The following is a 22,662-nucleotide window of genomic DNA, read 5'->3' on the forward strand; positions in this document are numbered from 1 at the left end:
GCGTAGGCCTTTATTTATTTAACAGGGTTTCTCTGTTTAGCTTTGGAGCCTGTCCTGGATCTCACTCTGTAGACCAGGCTGGCCTCAAACATATAACTCTGCTTGCCTCTGCCTTCAAAGTGCTGAGATTAAAGGCATGTGCCACCACCGCCCAGTCTGGCCCATGCCTTCATTTGAGGCCAGCCTGGTCTACGAAATGAACTCCAGGACAGCCAGCCAGGGCTGTTACACAGAGAAACCCTGTCTCAAAAAAAAAAAAAAAAAAAAAATAGAAGATGAAGAAAAGAAAAAGGGTCTTATGACGTAGCCCAGGTTGTCCTAGAACTTAAAATCCTCTTGCTTTTTTTTGTTGTTGTTGTTGTTGATGTTGTTGCTGTTGCTGAATGTACCTCTATGTAGCTATGGCTCTGTCCTGGAACTTGATATGCAGACCAGGCTGGCCTCAAACTCACAAAGACCCATCTGTTTCTGCTTCCCAAGCGCTAAGCATTAAGGCATGTGTCACCACACCACACACCAAACTTTTTTTCTTTTCCTGCCCCTGCTTTGTGGGTACTGAAATTACAGGTGGGGAGCACTAGGCCTCATTTAAAGTATTTACTTTATGAGGATTCCAGTTAATGTGTAGAAGCAGTTAAATGCTTGTGGTAATCATGAGAGGGAAAAGATACAAAAATTGCTGTTGATAAGAACCAGATCTAGGAGGGCTGGAGAGATGGCTCAGAGGTTAAGAGCACTAGTTGTTCTTCCAGAGGTCCTGAGTTCAATTCCCAGCAACCACATGGTGGTTTACAACCATCCATAATGAGACCTGGTACCCTCTCCTGGCTGACAAGCATACATGCAGACAGAGCACTGTATACATAATAAATAAATAAATCTTTAAAAAAAAAAAGAACCAGATCTAGGGAATCTGACACCTTCATACCAATGCACATAAAATAAGGTTAAATAAATAAATTATTTTTTTTAAAAAGAACTAGATACAGCCACACACCTTTGATCCCAGCACTTGGGAGGTAGAGGCAGGTAGATCTCTGTGAGTTCGAAGCCAGCCTGGTCTACAGAGTGAGTTCCAGGACAGCCAAGGATATACAGAGAAACCCTGTCTTGAAATAAAAAACAAAACATAGAAAGAAAGAAAACTTGAGCTGGGCAGTGTGGCTCACACCTTTAATCCCAGCACTTGAGAGGCAGAGGTAAGTTCTAGGACAGCCAAGGCTACACACACACACACACACACACACACACACACACACACCCCAAAAAATAAAAAATTAAAAAAAAAACAAAAAAAAAAACAGGGGGGCTGGAGAGATGGCTCAGTGGTTAAGAGCATTGCCTGCTCTTCCAAAGGTCCTGAGTTCAATTCCCGGCAACCACATGGTGGCTCACAACCATCTGTAATGAGGTGTCTTCTTCTGGTCTACAATACAGAATATTGTATACATAATAAATAAATATAAAAAAAAACAGAAAAACAAGCCAACAAAAAAAGAATCTTGCCTTCTGGGACACGGTCTATGTTGCTCAGGATGATCTCTCTCTCTCTCTCTCTCTCTCTCTCTCTCTCTCTCTCTCTGCTCTTCCTTTATTTTCTCTGCATGTATGCCTGCAGGCCAGAAGAGGGCACCAGATCTCATTACAGATAGTTGTCAGGCACCATGTGGTTGCCGGGAATTAAACTCAAGTCTTCTGGAAGAGCAGTCAGTGCTCTTAAACTCTGAGGCATCTCTCCAGCCCCTGTATCTGGTACTTTAAAATTTTATGTGTATGGGTGTATTGCCTTATACATGTCTGTGAACCACTTCTGTGCAGTGCCCACAGAGGCCAGAAGAGGCATGGAATCCTCTTGGAACTGGAGTTATGAGGTTGGCCAGCCACCACGCTGCCCTTCAACTCACAAAGATCTACCTGCCTCTGTCTCCCAAATTTTGGGATTAAAGGCATGACCACACCCAACTTAAATTTCTTTTCTTTCTTTCCCTCTTCTTCTTCTTATTTATTTATTTTTTCCTTCGTTTTTATTTGTTTTGTTTGTTTATTTTGAGACAGGGTTTCTCTGTATAGCCTTGACTGTCCTGGAACTTGCTCTGTAGACCAGGCTGGCTTCCAACTCACAGAAATCCACCTGCCTCTGCCTTCTGAGTGCTGGGATTAAAGGCATGCACCAACACTACCCAGCTTCCAGGTTTTTTGTTTTGTTTTGTTTTTTTAACTGATTTTTTTTTCAAGTCACGGACTCAGTGTGCAGCCTTGGTTGTCCTGGAACTTATTCTGCAGACCAGGCTGGCCTCAAATTCATAGAGATCCACCTGCCTCTGCCTCCTGAGTGCTGGAATCAAAGGCTTGTGCTATTGATGCCAGGACCAGAGATTCTAAAGAAGATGTGGGGTAACCCCTGTCATCCCTAGGGGCACCTCACTCTGTAGATGGACTCTTCTATGCTGATCCATGAGTATTTATCTGCCACCCACACAACTTCTGAGGCAGAGGGGTCAAGACCATGGCATCACCTTTCCATTCATTGGGGTATCTTGATCACCAGCTCTGCTCCTCAGATAACTCTTCCTGTATTCTTATCTCAGTGCCCTGGTTGATGTTGCTTTTGATTCCTGACACTCTCCGGATGGAGCGCTTACTCCTGTTGAGACAACGCCTTCTGTTTCTCCCTCTAAAATGCTTGCTCCAAGGGCTGTGAGGACTGACTGCCCCAGCCCCTAGAGCTAAAGCTAGCAGTGGCAGAGCCAAGCCCCACGGCTGTCATGTTGCAGAACTGTCACACTGGTCCAGGGCACTAATGACTTCTCTCATAAAACAAGGCACGAGACTCAGAGAAGAAATTTCAGCAACATTAAAATCAAATTGCAGCGTACCCCTGAATCCATTAATGGATAACCAAAACATGCTCTCTCCACACGGGTTATCCTTCTCCCATAAAAAGGAGGGAAACTAGCTGGCTATAAAGGTGCATGCCTGTGATCTTAGCACCTGAGAGGCTGAGGCGAAAGGATTGCTGCAAGGTCAAGGCTAGCCTGAGTTCACAGTGTAGGAACCTGTTTCAGCCTCTCCCTAACAAAAGAAGTTTGGACACACAGATGAACCTTGAGGACCCAAAGTTGAGTGAAGTAGGCTAGCCACGAGAAAGCAAACACCATGTGATTTCACTTACATGCAGTATTTAAACTCGGACACAGCTGGAGTGGAATGACTGGGGAGGATAGAGGTTGCTCTTTTTCTTTGTTTTTCGAGACAGGGTTTCTCTGTGTAACAGTTCTGGCTGTCTTGGAACTCACTCTGTAGACCAGGCTGGCCTCGAACTCACTGAGATCCGCCTGCCTCTGCCTCCCATGTGCTGGAATGAAAGGTGTGCGCCACCACTACCCGGCAGGGGTTATTAGTTAATAGGTAGAGAGACTGTTGGAGAAGATCAAACCGCTCTATGAGATACATATCAAGATATGTGTTGGTTGCATGACAATGTATGTGTTTAATCCTACTGGGCACTTGAATGCGATCAAAATGTATGCTGTATTTTGCAATAACAACAGCAATAACAATCGTGGGTTACTGGCCAGGAGAGATGGCTCAGCCATTAAAGGCTATGCTTACAACCGAAAACAGAATTGTGGGTTATTAGGAAAATGTATTCTTCTGAAACTTAGGCTAAAAAAAGTAAATACCTTACAGGTTGTGTCTAACCTGGTACCTGGGGGCCTGCATGCATACATTTGGAAGGTGATTCCTATGAATTTTGCTCAACAACAACAACTATATGTGTGTGTGTGTGTGTGTGTGTGTGTGTACACACTTATTTAAAATATTATGGGACATTTGTTGTTGGTAAATCTATTGCCTAGTTCTTTAGTATGAACTTTGTGACAACGTCATGTTGCAATGTCAAAAAAAAAATTCATCACACCTACCAGGGTTACAGAACGACAAAACTATCTACAGGTCTGTTTTGTTTGGCCAGAAAAAAAATTAAATTATCTATGCGCACGAATGTTTTGCTAGTTTGTTATGTCTTTGCACTACGTTACATGCCCATAGAGAGCAGAAGAGAACACAGAATTTTCCGGAATTCAAATTATGGATGATTGTGAGTCACCTTGTTAGAGCTGGGTATCGAACCTGAGGCCTCTGGAAGAGCAGTCAAGCTTTTAGCCACTGAGCCATCTCTCTAGCCCCTAGAACAGTGACTTCAACAGAGAGGTGACGGAGGCAACACCCCAGGAAGAGACTATTCGGTTGTGGAGAAGGCTGTCTGGGCAGGTATACGTGGTTTTCATTTTCCGCGATGGGCCTCTGGGTCCCTGTCTTTAAAACGCTGTCGGCCGCCATGAAGGTCTCAGGTTCCGGAGGGACCTAGCCAGTACACAGTTACGATCCAGACAGACTGCCAGGCTGGGGCCAGGCCCAGGCCAAGCCTGCCCCACCGTGACCCCGCCCCCTCCACGGCCCCGCCCCTGCCGGCCCCGCCCCGGAGGACAGCAGCAGGAAGCGCACCGGGCTCCCCTGACGCTGCGATCGCAAAGGTTCGGAAGGGGTGCGGGGTGCAGGCCCGGCGCACGGAACTGGCTGCTCGGTAGCCGGTCGCCGCCAGGCCCAGCCCGGGCCCGGCCCGGCCATGCAGGCCCGCACTCGCTCCTGCCCGAGCCTACGGAGCGCCGCTCGGGGCTCCGCTGCTCTGGCCTGGGGGGCGGGGCCGGCGGCGCGGCGTCATGCATATGCATGAAGAGCGCGGCGGCGGCTCCATTGTGCCCTCCAAGCGGCGGCGGCGCGATGGCGCGGGCGGCGGCGGCCCGGGGGCGGCGGGCGGCGCCGAGGGCGGGCTGAGCGCATGGAGCTGCGCGGGCCAGGGGCCGCGGCAACGGGCCGGGCCGGGCCAGGCGGAGGTGAGCGGGCTGGGGGGCGCGGGGCGGCGCGGGGCACCGCAGGCAAGTGCGGGCGGCGGGCGCGCAGGTGCGGCAGGTGCGGTGGCAGGTGCGGCCAGTCCCAGGCGCCGGACGAGGTTTTGCCTCGGCCCGGCTCTGCCGCCCACCTGCGGGTACTTGCCCCCCCGTACCGAGCCGTCGGACTCTTTTTCCCATCCGCTAAGCCTTTGTTGGGGATGGCCCAGGGGTGCGAGTGGCCTTTGGGGGGCCTCCTGAGCGGAGGAGGCTGATGGGCCCTCATCTCAACCTGTCGTTCCAGCTCTGGAGCCGGGCAGGCTCACCTTCACAGTGCGCCCCTCGGTTCCCACTTAGGTGCTCACCATCTGGGTGATGTGGGAGGGGGGGCGGTTGGTAGCCGTTAGTGGCCCTAGGAGGAGCTGCGCGGCTCCTAGACTGAGGACGCTGACCTGTCAGTCCCTGGCCAGGTTTTTGACGGAAACACCCTTTTCCAAACTGAAGCTCAGGAACGAAGGTGCCTTACTCTCCCCTAGATTTTTTGTTCTCTTTGGTACCCTGAACACCATTCTCAGGTGCCCAGTGCCCCCCCACCCCCCGCGCGCGCAAGTATCCCGTTCTCTCAAGGTATCCTGTTCTCAGCACCCAGTCCCTTTCCTACTCCATCACCTGCCCCACTCGCCCCCCCTCCATCCTCCCCAGGGTTCCTTTTAGTAGTTAGAGACAGTCTTTGGTGATGTCTTTAACTCGTTTGTGTTATTGCAGAAAATTTCACAGGGACACAAATAGCGCCGTCACAAATGTGACCTGATCTGAGACCACGGTGAATATGGGTAGGGTGAACACGTACTCGCCATCAAGTCCTGGCAAAGCCAGCACCAACGGCATCCCTTGACACTTGAGAGTGGTAACAGAGGAGGGAAGCTTAACCTTACTCACCAGGGTCCTGATGTGCTCCCAGGGGGGCAGTTACAGGCTGGAGGGATAAAGAGGATAAGCAAGTAGACTTCTGAGAGACAGCATGTTGAGGGAGCATCCTGATTACCAGATTAGATTTCTAAGGCCTGAGGACATAAAGATGGCCATATATCCTAGAATGGCTTCCTGATCCCTGTTCTAAAAATTGGAAACTGAAGTCAGGTTTTGGTTGTCCCTTCAGCCGTTGGACTATTTATTGGCGTATGCTCATTCCTGAAGTCCGCACACTGAGGAAGTATTGTTGCCTTACATACAGAGCAGGCAGGACCTCTAAGCCTTCTGGGCACTTAACTATGTTTCTTTGATACTAGGAACTGCTTCCGCCACACTTGAGACCTCCCCCCCCCATGTCATGTGATTTTATTGCATTGCCTTGAACTCCTAGGCTTAAATAAATGATCTTCCTGCCCCAACCTCCTGAGTGGCTCGGACCACAGTTTACACACCTCACCCTTTCCTGGGACTTTCATTTTTCTGGAGTCTTTAGATGATACCAGTTTCTTTTTTGTTTATTTGTTTTGAGACAGGGTAGCCCTGGCTGTCCTGGAACTCCGTCAGACTGGGCTGACCTTGAACTCTGAGACCCCACCTGCCCCTGCCTCCTGAGTACTGGGATTAAAGGCGCAGATTCCTCTTGGGACTTGAGTTGAGTTTATTTGAGTTGAATTTCTTGAGTTTGAGCCTAACCCTGGAACTTTGGAGGCATTGAGTCACGATTTGTGGGCTGTTGAGAAGGTGCAGGAATGTTGCCTGAGTTTGGGCCCTTAGCTGCTCAGAAGGGACACTTGGAGTGTGACTCTGGGACACCCGGAAAGCAAGTTCTCTGGAGCTCTGCCTGAAGGGAGACATGACTTGACCTCCGGAGACTGTGTTCCTAAACTGACTTGATGTCAGAGCAGCTTTGGGGGACCTGCTTCCAGCTGCAGGTGGCGCACAGAGAGTTCACGCCTCTTTCCCAGTCCTGTCTTGGAGGTAGGAGGGGGGTCGACATTCATACATAGACTGTCTCCCTGTAATTAGCAAAGGGTCCACTGGATACCAGATCTGGAGTCCCAGGGTCCTCCCGCAAGACCTACAAGTTGAGGTGTAAATTCAGGAGTTTAGCAGGAAGTCCTCCGAGCAGAGACATGCTTAGGGGGAACTGGAAGTGTCTGTGGTCTCTGTCCACAGCAGAGAAGCATTGTGGGTGGAATTCCCCAGGCTCCTATGATGTAAAAGGCTCCTGTGGGTGACTTCCCACCCTATACCTGTCCTTCTCTCTTCCCCCCAATTCTGTGCACTTCCTAGATCAGATCTCTCAAACTGTGGTCAGGTGTGTTAAAGATGCAAGGCTCAGGACTCAGCCTGCTCTAATGACCCTGGGTGGGGCCAGCAGCCTGTCACACCAGCTAACTGGGATGCTCTGATGGTGAGTGTTGACTGGCTTAGGTGACTTGAAATGAGACAAGGGCTCACTTGCCTGCTTCCTAGCCAGCCTGGTTCCCTCCCAGTGCTTGGGACAACAAGTGGCTCTGGCCAACCTAACCAGGTTTGGATTTGAGGGGAGGTTTGGCTGTTTCTGATGGTGTGGTTTTGTGGTAATGTTTTTGTAATTAAAGTTGGGGTTTTTTTGTTTTGTTTTTTGGAGGTTTTTTTGTTTTGTTTTGTTTTGTTTTGTTTTTTTTGAGACAGGGTTTTTCAGTGTAACAGACTTAGCTACCCTGGCTGGCCTCGAACTCACAGAGGTCTGCCTGCCTGTGTCTCCCAAGTGCTGGGATTAAAGGTGTGCACGCTGCTTGACCCTTTTTTTTTTTTTAATTTATTGAGGCAGGGTCTCACTGTGTAACCTAGACAAGCCTTGGATTTGTGATCATTTGCCTTGGTCTCCCAGTTGCTGTGATTTTATGTAGGCACCACCACACTAGGCTAATCTAGAACTCATTTTCTAGATTGACCTTGACCTTCTGGTCCTCTTGCCCCTACCTCCTCAGTGCTAGGATTATAGGCCTGGGCCACCATACCCTTGTTTAGCTAAAGGTTTTGTTTAGATAGCGATAATTGTAGCTGTATCCAGTTGTAAGAAATATTGCAGAGAGAGTCTTTGTATCTCTACCCAGTTTCCCCCAAATGGTAACATTTTGCAAAACTGTAGTACAACATCAGTCTGGGACAGCTCATTGCTACAGTTGGGAGGAACCTTCCTGTTGTGTGTTTATATTCACACCCGGCTTCCTTCTACTCAAGTTACAGACTTGGAAGATCACACTCCCCGCCCTCCCTTTAACCCCTGGCCACTGTTCACCCATTTACAATTTCCCTAATTTTGACAGAAAACGAATACTATAGCACCAGTGATTTGCTTTTTGCACTCAGCACAGTTTCTGGGAGATTCATCTCGAATAGGTTGTAGTATGTTAGCAGTGGTGTGTTGCTTCTAGCATCTGGGTTGTGGGTTGATCTACATTGATGTGAATGTCCTTCATTGAAGGACACCTAGGTTGTTTCCAGTTTTTGGCTATAACGAATAAATACATTCAAGTTTTTCCATGAACTTAAGTTGACATTTTCTGAGTTGACATTGCCCTAGAGTAGAGTTGCTCTCTTGTACTTTGGTAACTTCAAGCTTGGATTTACAGAAATGGCCAACTTTTCCAGAGTAGCTATGCTATTTATGGTCCTTGGGTAATGTTTGTGAGGTCTAGTTTCTCCTTGCCAGCGTTTTGTGATGTCACTTTTTATCTCAGCTGTTCTTCTGGATGTTCTGTAATGCCTCCTCGTGCTTTAACCTATATTCCTGACAAGTTGCCGAGTGCTTGTTCTTGGGTTAATTAGCATCTGTGTTCTCCTTGGAGAAGTTTACTCATGTGTTTTGCTGATTTTTTAATTTGGATTTTGTTTTGCTAATTAAAATTTTTTATATATTCTAGATGCCACCTCATTTGGAACAGGTGGCTTGCTTTTAGCAAATCTTTCACAGAAAATTTTTAATTTTGATAAAGCCAAGTTTATCTTAATGAATCATGCCTTTTGGTGTCAAATCTAAGAACTTTTTCCTAGCTTAGATCCTGTAGTTTCTTTTACCTTTCTCTAAACATCTTAGTTTTCTATTTTACATTTAAACCCAGTACCTAGTTCATTTTGATATAGGTATGAATTGGTCGTCTTTGCAGTACTAAGGTTCAGACCCAGACCCTGGTACATGCTCCTGCAGGTGCTCTGCCGCTAAACTGGATGCGGGGTTGCCCCGTCGGTTTTGTTTACCATGGAACTCCAGTTGTTCTGCACACTTGTTGTAGATGTCCTTCCCCCCTGGATTACTCTGGTGCCCTAGGAGTGTTTGTGTGGCTATTTCCCCATCTTTATTCTCTTCCATTAAATTATGCCACTTTCTATTAAAAAAAATAGATCATAATTCCTGACATCCACCTGGTTGTTCCAGGCCCCATATGTCCGGTCTTGGGAGGAGGACTTGTCTGTTGACAAGTTCCTCTTCCCAGGTCATCCTCCCAGGACCAGGCAGTAGCTGCAGGGATGCCAACCTCTGCTGCCAAGCTGGCACATCCTGGCCTCTGCTGCCTAGGCAGGACTTGGTTTGGAAGAGGCCAGAACCAAATCTGGTTGCCTCTGAGGGTTAGGGGTCAGACTGCCATAAGTGGGGCTTTTTTGCCCCTGCTGCTGGGCGTGGGAAGGATCTCCGGAAGTAGGGCTAAGTCACAGTCCCTGTCCTTGCTTTCTCTTGCCTGCTCTAGGGCTGTGTGTGTAGCTTGGCTCTGCAGAGCCTCCATGTCTGTGGTGAGCTCTGAGACCCCGGTAAGCACATAGGAATGTCTGTCCCAAGGCTGAGTGGGTGCTGGGGTATCTCTTGTTCCCCTGGACAGGAGGCTTGTAATGCTGAGCAGCAAGAGGGAACTCAGCAGATTTCAGCAGGTTTCAGAAGGTACACGTGTCAGTCACATAGCCTTACTATGGCAGAGGGGTTCTGGACAGAAGCACCCAGCCTTACCTCAGGGTCCCCTGAGAAGTACCTGGCATGTGACTGCTGTGTCTCTCTAGTAAGACCAGGCAGAGGTAGGCATACAGGTGGTTCAGAGTATGCGAGGACCTGAGGAAATGAGGCTCTGGGAACGGCAACAGTCTGGTCCTGGGGAATGTCTGAGCCTGTTTTAAGAAGGAGCTTGGCTGTGGCAATGTGGAAGACATGACTTTGGAAGCCTCCTGGAGCTGTGGCCGCTCCAACTCAGGAGCTACATGGGAGCACAGACCTAGCACCAAAGCAATAGATTTCCTGGCATTGGCTACAGGTCCCCTGTCTACCAGCCACTGCTGTGGTTTTCCGTGGATGAAGCCCAGTTGGTCCCATCTTGTAGATGTGGTTTAACATGCTCTCACTATTGCTGAGAAACTTAGTTACATCAGGGGCTTTTGTGTCTGCGGATACCGCCCCCCGCACCTGTTGTACTGTGTATGTCACTGCCCTGTTGGGAACTCACAAGTGTCACAGATGGGTCTGTGGGGAACAGGATTGCCTGCTTGGCCCGATACTCTACAGTCACCCACTCCCCTAAGTCATCTGGGTCAGTTTGAGGGTCCTATAGCCTGAAGCCCTTCTGCTACCCTCTTGATAGGAAAAACCTGCCAGCCAGGAGCTGGGCTGGTGCCTGTGTCCTGCCTCAGCCGTGTTGGTACAGCCTCCCCAAGACCAAGCTGGTGGATGGATTGTCTTTCCACATCTGCTTCCTGACCTTGCCAGCCCCCGCCTCAAAGGACACTTTGGCTCTGCTCCCTCTCAGGTCATTGGGCTGCCCAGGGTGGGTAAGACTTTGAGGAGGTGCTACCTTGATTGGCCCTTGGCCCTCCACTCCAGGGACCTGCAGAGGGCTGCCTGACTTTATGTGGATAGAGTATGGGAAAGGGTGTGTAGAGTGTTTGAGATCAGAGCCCTCTTTCAGGGTTGGTTCAATGGCTTAAGATGGCAGGACCCTCGCATACAGACATATCTGCCCCTGTTTTGTTTGGGAGTAGGAATGTATTCATAACATGCTACATTGTCAAGGAGTTCTCAGGGCTACCATCTTAGAGTAGAGGTTGAGTAGTTGTATATTTCTTCTACATTAAAGGAAAAAGGAAAAAGAGATGGGAGGGCCCTTGTTAGAGTTGCTTTGCACTGTATTCTAGGCTGACATCGACCAGCCCTGCCTTTGCTCTGTCCATATGCTACTGCAAAGGACTCTTGCTCGGCTAAGCTCTTGTCCTCTCCCTCCTGTCCAGCAGCCGGAGCAACAACTCCTAGAGAAGTTTTGGCACATCTGGCCTGTAGGCTGCTCTGTCACCAATGAACCCCATGAACCCCATGAAACCTGCCCTGCCCCCTGCGCCACACGGGTGAGTGTGGGCTCTGTGGCCTGCCTCTAGCAAGCCCTAGGCCTTCTGACCCCTCCTTACAAGCTACTCTCTCTGTAGTGATGGTTCATTTGCATATGAGTCTGTGCCTTGGCAACAAAGTGCCACTCAGCCAGCCGGGTCACTGTCCGTGGTTACTACTGTGTGGGGAGTTGGCAACGCAACTCAAAGCCAGGTGAGTATGCACCTGGGCCCAGCTCCTCTAGCCCTCAGGATTGAAAGCCTTGGTGGTGCCTCTACCATCTCAGGGCTTCAAGAGCAAAGGGCTACAGGGACTGGCTGGAGCACAGGATGGGGCTTCCTGAGGGTCTCAAATCGCTAGGTGCCTTTCTTCTGTATTGTCATGGGATGCCTTCCCCTGGCTGGCTCCATAGACCACCCTAGTCAGAACTGTAGACAGCCACTCTTCCAATCACAAGCCCCCACTTGTCAGGCTTCTCTTGGCCTCTAACCCTTCAGAGCTATGTCTTGAAGACAGTGGTTTGGCTGGTTCTCTTTGGTGACTCCCACTTCCTTGTAGGTTTTGGGGAACCCCATGGGCCCTGCAGGAAGCCCCCCTGGTGGCTCCATGATGCCTGGTGTGGCAGGTGGCAGCTCTGCCTTGACCTCCCCGCAGTGCCTGGGACAGCAGGCGTTTGCTGAAGGTGGTGCTAGCAAGGGCTACGTACAGCAAGGCGTGTATGGCCGCGGGGGCTACCCTGGGGGATCCAGCTTCACCACTGGGTAAGCGGGGCCCCTCACCTGGCTTGAAGCTGTCAGCCTGGCAGGTGCTGCCAAAGGGTTGGATGTTGCCTGTTGCTTCCCCACTAACTCCAGTAGCCACAGTGGAAGAGTGGAAGAGTGGACTCCCAAGTGCTGTGTGTCTCAGAGCAAGCTATTGTAGAGAGTGAGACAATCCTATATCACCTGCAGGTATGCAGGTGGCCCTGGAGGCCTGGCCCTCCCCTCACATGCTGCGCGACCCTCAACAGACTTCACACAAGCAGCAGCTGCAGCTGCTATGGCTGCTGCCGCAGCCACCGCCACAGCCACGGCCACGGCCACTGTGGCTGCCCTGCAGGAGAAGCAGAGCCAGGAGCTAAGCCAATATGGAGCGGTGAGGCCCCCTCAAGTTCTTTCTATGCGATTGCAAGTATGGGTGGGCTTGCAGGACTTGCCACAGTGGGTTGTGGGGACAAGTGGGGACTGTTCTGGGACCTCATGAAGCCAGTGGAAGAGGCACGGGAAAGGAGAGAGGGCTGGGAACAGCTGAGAGCGGGTCCGAACCATCCATCTTCTTTCTCCTCTCAGATGGGAACTGGGCAGTCTTTTAACAGCCAGTTTCTGCAGCATGGCGGTCCCCGAGGACCCAGTGTACCCCCTGGCATGAGTCCTTCTGGCATGGGAGGAATGATGGGCCCCTCTGGCCTCTCCTCCATGGCCATGAACCCTACCCGGGCAGCAGGCATGACACCCTTGTATGCAGGACAGCGACTGCCTCAGCATGGGTACCCTGGGCCTCCTCAGGCCCAGCCACTGCCCCGACAGGGCGTCAAGAGAGCCTATTCAGAGGTGAGTGTCTTGCTTGCTCAGTCTGGGGTCCTAGATGATGAGTCCCTACCAAGTAGACCCAGAGTTAGGATAAGGGTGGCTTCTGCTGTGAGAGAGAACTACTGTGCCCGGCAGGATCATGAAGAGAAGAGACCCCTCCCCCCAACGCCACCAACACACACACAAACACACACACACACACACACACCAAACAGCTTCCCTTGATAACTCTTTCTTTCCTTGGGCATCGCTTCTTCTCAGGTGTACCCTGGGCAGCAGTATCTGCAAGGAGGCCAGTATGCAGCCAGCACTGCCCAATATGCTCCTGGTCCTGGGCAACCCCCTGGCCCTGCCTCCTCTTACCCTGGACACAGGCTACCCCTGCAGCAGGGCATGGCCCCTTCTCTGTCTGCACCTGGCTCCACAGGACTGCACTACAAGGTAGGACTGGCTCCCAAGGGCCTGTGCTGGCTTGAGTGTCGTGGGACTCAGTGGGGACCTTTCGGCCGGCTGGCCAGGGAATTTTAGTCAGTGTAAGAACAGCTCTCAGGGTGACCAGTCTGATTCTGTGGTCCATACATCTTTGTCTCTCTGTGGATATTTGGTGTAGGAAGCAGCAAGCAGACTTCCAAGCCATTCTGACAACTCTGTGCATTCACTCCTTACCCATCTACCCCCACATCCTGACTCCTGTCTAAGAGACAGGCCCCTGCTGGCAGTGCACCCTATCTGGGCATATGGAGGGTGAGCACACCTCACTGGGAGCCTGGGGAGGCAGAGTAGCATGATGATGTGGTAGGGAAAGAAAGGAGTTCTTCCGACTTAAAGGGCCACTCCTGTTCCCTTAGTATTAACTTTTTACTTTATGAAATCAGTGATGTTTCTTACAGATTATGGGGAGTGTAGACAATGCACAGATCAGCACCTGTGTGTGGTGCAGACTCTGGGATTGGGCTTAGGGGGTCAGTGGGGGGCAGGCTGGAGCCCCAGGCACACTCAGTTTTCTTTCCCACAGCCCACAGAGCAGTTCAACGGGCAGGGCGCCAGCTTCAACGGGGGCAGCATCAGCTACAGCCAGCCTGGCTTGAGTGGGGTACGGGGCTTGGCAGGGCGGATGGGCTGGGAGGCTCACAGGGTGGGCATATGGAAAGAGGGGTGCTCCGTGAGCAGACTACCCTCCCACTCTGCCATTCTGCTTTGACTGTTTATGCTCAACCTCTACAGCCTTCCCGTTCCATCCCTGGTTACCCCAGCTCCCCACTGCCGGGGAATCCCACACCACCCATGACGCCCAGCAGCAATGTTCCCTACATGTCCCCAAGCCAGGAAGTCAAGTCTCCTTTCCTGCCTGACCTCAAGCCAGGCCTCAGCTCTTTGCACCCGTCACCCTCTGGTGAGTGTTTAAGGACAACAGCCAACATGAGACTTAGGTGGCTGGGGTAATCAGGACTCAGAGAGTCCTACAGGGAAAGCCCAAGACCCAGCTTCATACAACGCAGAATGGTTATATGGTTATATATCAGGCCCCTGCAAAAGCTAACATCCTCTTGGCGCCTTCAACAATAAAGAATCCTCTTGCTGTTTGCAAAAAAAAAGAAAAAAAGAAAAAAAAACCTAACATCCTGCCAGGCAATGGTGGCGCACGCCTTTTAATCCCTGCACTTGGGAGACAGAGGCAGGCAGATCTCTGTGAGTTCAAGGCCAGCCTGGTCTACAGAACAAGTGCCAGGACAGTCAGGGCTACACATAGAAACCCTGTCTCGAAGAACAACAACAACAAAAAAGATAACTTCCTAAAACTTTCCATTGAACCATAGGGTGATGGCAGGTGGCCCAGTCTGAATGTGTTTTCTAGGTTGGGAGCATGTCCTGTGTCTGTTCAGAATGTGATCCAGACTGCTAGATGGCTGAGCAGAACAGAACATGAGGACTGGGGGCCCACTTTGAGTAGAGACACTAGTAGGAGTCCCACGTGGGGCATCTCAGAGCCCTCTTGAGAGTTTCTGGCAGGGGCTAGGTTAGGATTTGGGGCTCTAGGTGCAGAAGTGTTCTTGAGGGCCTTGGAAAGGTGTCAAACTCATGGCCAGCATACCTCTGCCTGCAGGAAGTGGCCCTTGTGATGAGCTGCGCCTGACCTTCCCAGTTCGAGATGGGGTAGTCCTGGAACCCTTCCGCCTGCAGCACAACCTGGCCGTGAGCAACCATGTCTTCCAGCTCCGAGACTCTGTCTACAAGACACTGATGCTGAGGTGAGTCCCACTACCATTCTGCCCCTGGGCCCCAGCTGCACGGTGTGGGCTCCTGTCAACCTCTTCCCTCTAGGCCTGACCTGGAGCTGCAGTTCAAGTGCTACCACCATGAGGACCGACAGATGAACACCAACTGGCCAGCGTCTGTGCAGGTCAGCGTCAACGCCACACCCCTCAGCATTGAGCGTGGAGACAACAAGACTTCGCACAAGCCCCTCTACCTGAAGCACGTGTGCCAGCCAGGTCGCAACACGATCCAGATCACCGTTACCGCCTGCTGCTGCGTGGGTAGCCTGCGGGGCTGTGGGTAGGGTCTGTCAGGGTTCAGGCTGGGTTCAGGCAGAGACCACCCAGACCATCAGCGCTCATGTGGGCTTGGGAGCTTGTTGGGGAGGGTCTTTGTCCTTGAAGAAAAGGGAGCCAGTTAAATCCACCCCGTTTCCCAGTTAGATTGCACTGGACAGATTTAATGCTCATGTTAGTTATATCAGAAAGCCAAGCGCAGGAAGCTCATGGAAGATGTGCCTGCCGCCTGGCCTGGCCTGGGCCTCGCCAGGTTCCAGTGGACAGGATCCTAATTAACCTTGAGCTGCAGGCTACCAGGAGCCACACCGATGGAGGGGCCTGAACATAGGGTGGCTCAGATACCATTTCATTTCAGGAGAGTGGGTGTGACAAGCAGGAGACTGTGCCAAGGACTTGAGGTGATTGTGTTTTGACAGAGGAGAAAACTAGACAGTGGTTGGAGCAAAGTGCCCTGCAGAGCATGAGATAGTGCAGTGTGGCTGAAGCTCAGAGCCCCTGCCTGAGGCCCAGAGAAGTAGGAAAGCCCCTACCTGTGCGTCAGCACTTAGGAGGGCCTAGCTGTTGGGAAGGTAGCTGGCCTGGCTTCTGTCCATGCTAGGCTTCATCCCTCCCTGCCTGACACCCCTTGAATTAACTTCTAAAAACACATCCCCCCTGAACCATCTGCTACCTCCCAGGCTCCCGCCCTCCATGTAACGTCCGTCACTCTATTGCAGTCTCACCTCTTCGTGCTGCAACTGGTGCACCGTCCGTCTGTCCGCTCTGTGCTGCAGGGCCTCCTCAAGAAGCGCCTCCTGCCAGCTGAGCACTGCATCACCAAGAGTGAGTGGTTCCTACTCCTCAGCCATCTGGGCTGTCCCAGGCTGAACCCTGCGGTGTGGCACAGAGACCATTTCCTCTCAGACTGGTGGCTCTTCCCAAGGAGCACTGGTTACCTCCAGGCAACTCCTTAGAGGCACTGATTGAGGAATGACTGGGTCCCTGGTTAGCACACCAGCTCACAGCCTCAGAGTGTTGGAGACTTTTACTCAAGTCCTTTCCCCTGTCAATGTCAGTAAAGCGGAACTTCAGTAGCGGCACCATCCCTGGCACCCCTGGGCCCAATGGAGAGGATGGGGTGGAGCAGACGGCTATCAAGGTGTCCCTGAAGTGCCCCATCACCTTCCGCAGGATCCAGCTCCCAGCCCGTGGTCACGACTGTCGCCACATACAGGTGCGTGGTCACTAGCCCTCTGTTGGAATTTGTTGCCCTTAAAATGTCTTGAGTTTGTGAAGCAACCCGAAGACCAACCCAGTACTGAGTGGAATCTAAACTAGAAACTGAGAAAGATGCATTAGCATTAGAAAGAAAGAAACCATGAGCCACAGGAGGGGCTGCTTCTGGCATTTACCCAACTAAAACATGCACAGTACTGTCCATAGCTGTAACCAGTAAGAGCTCCAGTTATAAAAGCATGTTTATCAGCAACTTAGGGAAAGATTTTTTGCCTGGTATCCCAATACACATCTGTAATCCCAGCACCCAGAGGGCTGAGGCAGTAGGAGCTTAAAGTGAAGCCAGTCTGGGATACATAATGAGAATCTGTCTCAGATTTTTTTCCCCCTTGAGACATGGTCTCATGTGTCCCAGGCTGGCCTCAGACTCACTTTGTAGCTGGGGATAAACCTGATTTCCTGATCTTCCTACCTCAGCCTACCAGACTGCCAGTGTTGCGCTTGCAGACAGACATCCCTGTACTCAGGCACTGGAGAAAACAATATTTTGTGCTGACACTTGAGCCTCATCCTCTTTGGCAGATGGAATCTGAGCTCAACTGTCAGACCAAAAAGGCAGACCTTACCACGGGAGCGTGGCCCTCTTGCTCCTTTGAAACATAATCACAGTTTTTCCTGTAAAAGTATGTTTGTGACATGTAGCCGACTGTCCTGGAAAACTGTTTATGTAGACTAGGCTGGCCTGGAACACAGAGATTCACCTGCCTCCACCTCCCAGGCTCTGGGATTAAAGATGTGTGCCACCATACCCAGTACAGTTTTCACTATATTTTTGCTGCTTACTGTATTCATGGGGTTCCATTTTAAAAGGTATAGGGATATGGGTGCAGCCTTCTTCCTGCCCACCTTTAGAGTTCCCATCTGCAAGAAATAACCAGTGTTAGCCAAGTAACTGCATGCTACATATGGTTGCATAGTGGTGTTCTGTCCTATAAACTTCTTTTTTTGGAGGTGGTGCTAGGGGTTGAACCCAGGGCTTTATGCATGTTAGGTAAGCACTCTGCCACTGAGCTACAGCCTTAGCCCAGTTCTTCCTTTTAACAACTGCCCTGAGCCAAGAGATTCCCTATGGATACAACTTCCTGATCCTGGGGCATGGCAGTGCTGGGGAGGGCTGCTTGGGGTACCCCAAATTAGGCCTATTAAGATGATGCTGCAGTAGAAACCTGATACCTTAAATATAAACCCAATTTCCAGAAGACATTCAGAACAGCCCCTTTCACTGACCCATGGTAATGAATGGCCTGTCTCCCTATCTCTCTGCAGTGCTTTGACCTGGAGTCATACTTGCAGCTCAACTGTGAGCGGGGGACCTGGAGGTGCCCTGTGTGCAAGTAAGTCAGTCTTGTGTCTGCCGCTTCCTTAAAGGGTGGAACTTGAAATAGTGTCAAAAGTGTTCCATAGCACAGACCAGAGTAGCAGAAACCTACTAGGTGACCTTGCACAGTATCCCCTTACACTGGACTATCATAGTGGTCACCTAATATATGCCATGAACTCACAGGGGTCCCTTACAGAATCATCACACAGGAGACAGAGCTGGAGAAATGGTAGGTCCTCTACCCAGCTGGGTTAGGCCTTCTGACCAGTCTTCTTTGCATTCTACAGTAAGACGGCATTGCTGGAGGGTCTGGAGGTGGACCAGTACATGCTGGGTATCCTGATTTACATTCAGAAGTAAGTGGCTCTTCCTGCCATCCCTCGTCTGTACCACCAGAAGGTAGTCCTGGAGTAAGAGCAGTCCTCGGAGCCTCTTCCCACAGTGAAGCAGCTCCACTCCAGGCCAGGGCCACACACACACCCGCCGAGTGTCCTGAAGGTTCTGGGTAGCAGAGGGTTTGAGTACAGGTCTGGTTGGAAACCTGACCTCTGAGGGTGGCAGCAGGTGCTGGCTGGGTGGCAAGTGACCAATACCCATCCTTCCCTGCGTAGTTCAGACTATGAGGAGATCACCATCGACCCCACGTGCAGCTGGAAGCCAGTCCCTGTGAAGCCTGACCTGCACATCAAGGAGGAGCCAGACGGGCCAGTGCTGAAACGCTGCCGCACTGTGAGCCCCGCCCATGTGCTCATGCCCAGTGTGATGGAGATGATCGCAGCTCTGGGCCCGGGCGCTGCCCCCTTTGCCCCTTTGCAGCCCCCTTCGGCCCCTGCCCCCAGCGACTACCCCAGCCAGGGTGAGTACAGCACACCCAGACTTGAACCTCAGGTGACCCTGGGAAGATGACTTATCCTCTCTAGCTCAGAATCCATGCTGAGGATGCCCATCCTTCGTATCCTGACTGACAGGGTACTCAGTTTTCCACCCTGTTCCTCTGATTTGGAGTGAGGCTTTTTACGGAAAAACTTGCATGGACTATTTCTGAAATGAACTGGTCCCGTTTGGGGTGTCCCCTGAAGACCCACACTGCATACATACTGCACTTTGTTGTGGTGGGTCTCATTCCTGATCATCTTCTTGTAGGTTCCAACTTCCTGGGGCCTGGAACCTTCCCAGAATCCTTTCCATCTGCTACACCCACCACCCCAAACCTTGCTGAGTTCACCCAGGGGCCACCTCCCATGTCCTACCAATCTGACATTCCTGGCAGCCTCCTGACTGCAGACAAGTCTGCTCCTTGCCTCCCAGGCCAGGTCAGTGCTGTGCCCAGAGGTCCGGTAAGAGTCTCCCCAGAGGGTCCTGGAGCTATTCTAACAAGTTCTTTTCCCCATCCTCAGATGGCACCAGCAGGCCACCTGGACCCAGCCCATAATCCTGGACCACCAGGATTGCACACCCCCAACCTCGGGCCCACCCCAGGCTCCCAGCTACACCATCCAAATCCTCCCCCTCCATCCCGACAGTCCCTGGGTCAACCAAATACAGGGCCCATCAGCGAATTGGCCTTCAATCCTGCCACGGGCATGATGGGACCTCCCAGCATGACTGGGGCAGGGGAGGCCCCAGAACCAGCTCTGGATGTGAGTAGCCCGTCCTGTGTTGGGGGTGGGAGCCTTTGGGGGCTGTCTACATCGGTCCTTGGGTCTACCCACCTTGCTTCATAGAAAGGAAGACAGTGAATCACCCAAGAGCAGCTGTTCCACACAGGTTGGATACCTGGAATAGCTACAGGATGCCAGGTTAATGACCCACCTGCCCTTAGATTAGAGACTTTGGAACCTAGGTATGTGAGGCCTCCAAGAAAACCCACAGCACTGTCTTCAAAGTCCAGCTTGACCTGGCCATTTGCTCAGTTCTACATCTTGACAACACAGGCAGGATGTGAGCACAAGCATGAAAGACAGTGAGTTCTCTGTACCTAGGCCATAAGAGAAACTACTGAGGTTCCACATAAGGAAGATGAGGAGCAGCACTAGAGATCCCTTTTTGGGCCTGTGCATCTCTGGTGCACAGCTGGGCCTCCTCTTGTTGTACACCCTGGCTCCTGGCGTTGAGAAACGTGTCCTGAGCTATTCTTATCCTGTAGCAGCCATCCATGGGGAGATACAGGCAGCTTCTTACAGGCAGGTGGCTTTTCTCAGGCGCCCAGTATTTGCCAGGGGAAGGGCAGTTTAGCATCCACACTGGGCCTAGGGCCAGGACAGCATGGCCACTGGACCTGAAGGGTCTGAGACCAATGCTGCTAATGTGTTTGCTTTGTCCTCAGCTGCTCCCAGAACTGACCAATCCTGACGAACTGCTCTCCTACCTGGGTCCACCTGACCTCCCCACAAACAGCAGCGATGACCTGCTCTCGCTCTTTGAGAACAACTGATCGTGTGTTAACCCCTGGCCTGGCAAGGCCACACTTACAGATTCACCACAGCCTTCCCTTCTCACCCAGCCCCGCAGGATGCCTGGTGATTCTCCCTGAATCCCTCATGCACACACCCTGAGCTGGGACCAGCCCCTGATGAACTGGAAGCAGCCCTGTGCTCCAAGGGGCCCCAGGCCAGTGGTCCTCACACCCACCCTCTATCAAGCTCACTGCTACAGAATGGGTCTTGCGAGGTGCCCTGCAGGCCCCATCAGCTGCGTGTGCACACAACCCTACACCCCAGACTCATGGCCTTGCACTTGTCCTTCCGCCCTGCCTGCTCCCACCCGGCCTGCATCTTGTCCAGCACTGACCCTCTGTTTCTGCTTCTCCTCAGAAGAGCTGGCTGGCAAGGCTGGCTCCATACTCTTGGTCTGCAGCTCCAGTGGCTTGAGCCTGGCAGGCTCAGAACGATACAGAGCACCAGCCTGTGGGGGCCTGGTGCTCTCACCCAGCTGAATGTGGTCCGGGGGTTCCCCCCTCCACCCTGAGCTTCAGGCAGAGGCTGGGGTGGGGGCAATAAAGCACAACAATGTACATAGTGTAGAAATGCCAACAGCTGGGAAAGGGAGGGACAGCTGTGTAAGCCAGCATGTTCCTCTGTGGACTGACCTGGGCCTTCCATGTGGTGTCTGCCCCTTACTGAATGCAGACAGCTCAGGGGGAGCTCGGAGGTTCAGCCCCTTTAGGGGTGGGCTTTCAGACTCAGCTCTGTAAATTCTCTAGTGAGCTGCTCCCCCAAGTTCCTCTTTTCTGTGAAAGTGAAGAATTAGTACAGCTGTGTTTTTTAAACCACCTCATCTCCACCCTGTGGCCCACACCCAGGTGGGGGAGGCCATTGCATCTGCTGGCAAAGCGCCTGGGCCTGCAAGCAGGGCGCTGGCCTGTTGTGTCTCTTGTCTGTGCGATCTATTAAAGGACTCCCTCGTGGGCCTGCCTGAGTCCTTCATTTGTGCTGAGGGGCTGTGGTCTTCCTGTTCCCAAACGAAAGTCTAGATGTTTTCATCCACACTCAGGCTATCCCTGAGCTGTGGTAAATTTCCTTTGCCCTGGAATTTTCCATGTTGGCTTCAGTTGCAGAGCTATTTTGTAAAGTGTCTCAGGCTTGCCCTGGAGACATTTGCCACCATGTCACCTTCCCTGGGTGTGCCCTAGGGCAGGGAGCCAGCTATCTGTCAAGTGACTGCAGCACAGCCAGAGGCCTGAGCAGCCGGAAAGGTGAGACCTAGGGAGGGGTGAGGGGAATCCTCGGCGGGCTGCCAGCACCTGCCCTCCAGTATGGAGGGGGCTGCCTGTCTGTGAGACCCTAGGGAAGGATTGCCCGCATTTGAGAACACACTGGTGGTCCTCTTCTTACCCTAAGGAGCCTATTTCCAGCTTTTCTGTCTTCTTGCTAAGGTGGGGGAGGGGCACAACAGCGGGCCAGGGCCAAGGGAATGTTAGGCAGCACAGCAGGCCTGTCTGTAGCCTCTACTGGGGAAGAAGGAAGAGCTGGCCCTCCTTGGATTGGATCGGAATGCTGACAACACATTTACTCAGCCTGTTGGCAAGTCTGGTGTTCTGGTACCACACACATGTAATCCCAGTACTCTATAGAAAAGGCAGGGTTGCTGCAAATTCTGAGCCAGCCTAATCTACATGGGAAGATGAGGGGGGACAATCAAAATCTACAGCTGGGGACATGATCACTCCAAGGTAGTATGACTGAGGAGGTCTTTATTGTAGATACGAGGAAGAGCCCAGAGCAGGGACAGAAAAGAAGAAATTTAGGGGGGAGGGCTGGAAGAGTCAGGACGCCACCATGGATTTGCAACACTGAGAGCCTGGAAACCAGCCTGTGCTTTGTTATGCTAATAAACACCGTAGCTAGCTGTTGGTCCTGAGTTTCTTTCGGACCTGACAACCACCCAGAAGTGCGACCTCAGAGAATGGATATGATTGGGGAAGAGCCGACAAGTGCCTGTGCACTGTTGTGAATGGTGTCAGAACCAAACCAAGATTGGAGAAGCTCAAAGCTAATCTGAGCCTCACAGGATTTATACGTGCATGCCTGTAAACAAAGCGAGGGCATGTACTTGCTCCTGTGGAGACGCAGTAAGGGCTGAGAGCTTCATGGCTTTTCACTGCACCGGCTTTGTCATTATAGTCTTGTGTGTGTGTGTGTGTGCCAAGTATTACATAACCTTCGGAGAGTTGGCTAGACTTGACATACAGAATACACATTCTCAGTGCACTATGTTCCAGGACATAGCATGT

At 51.7% G+C, this 22,662-nt stretch overlaps 1 protein-coding gene and 1 non-coding gene across 10 annotated transcripts; both read left to right on the plus strand.

The window, feature by feature from the left end:
* The first annotated feature begins 4,461 nt into the window (after positions 1–4,461).
* On the plus strand, positions 4,462–21,340 carry Zmiz2 (zinc finger MIZ-type containing 2). 9 transcript variants are annotated; one of them, XM_087909168.1, is made up of 20 exons: positions 4,462–4,538; positions 10,475–10,639; positions 11,121–11,231; positions 11,310–11,424; positions 11,770–11,972; positions 12,162–12,345; positions 12,540–12,800; positions 13,041–13,220; positions 13,795–13,872; positions 14,004–14,172; positions 14,884–15,028; positions 15,102–15,312; positions 16,051–16,156; positions 16,390–16,547; positions 17,876–17,943; positions 18,218–18,286; positions 18,542–18,786; positions 19,074–19,243; positions 19,328–19,570; positions 20,257–21,340. In XM_087909168.1, exons 3-20 carry the CDS (start codon positions 11,182–11,184, stop codon positions 20,362–20,364), a joined length of 2,763 nt encoding a protein of 920 aa, XP_087765294.1. In that variant the 5' UTR covers positions 4,462–4,538; positions 10,475–10,639; positions 11,121–11,181; the 3' UTR covers positions 20,365–21,340. The 9 variants fall into 9 exon arrangements, with proteins under 9 accessions (XP_087765294.1, XP_087765297.1, XP_087765296.1 ...); XM_087909171.1 differs by lacking the exon at positions 4,462–4,538 and adding an exon at positions 4,744–4,898 and having other exon boundaries at positions 10,475–10,657; positions 11,118–11,231; XM_087909170.1 differs by lacking the exon at positions 4,462–4,538 and adding an exon at positions 4,744–4,898 and having other exon boundaries at positions 10,475–10,657.
* On the plus strand, positions 10,831–10,963 carry LOC125410512 (small nucleolar RNA U109). The gene has a single exon (XR_007235072.1). It is a non-coding gene; the product is annotated as a small nucleolar RNA U109 (small nucleolar RNA).
* Positions 21,341–22,662: the final 1,322 nt, after the last annotated feature.

Source organism: Myodes glareolus, chromosome 8 (assembly GCF_982192425.1).
Source record: "Myodes glareolus chromosome 8, mMyoGla1.1, whole genome shotgun sequence".
In the NCBI taxonomy this organism is placed as follows: Eukaryota; Metazoa; Chordata; class Mammalia; order Rodentia; family Cricetidae; genus Myodes; species Myodes glareolus.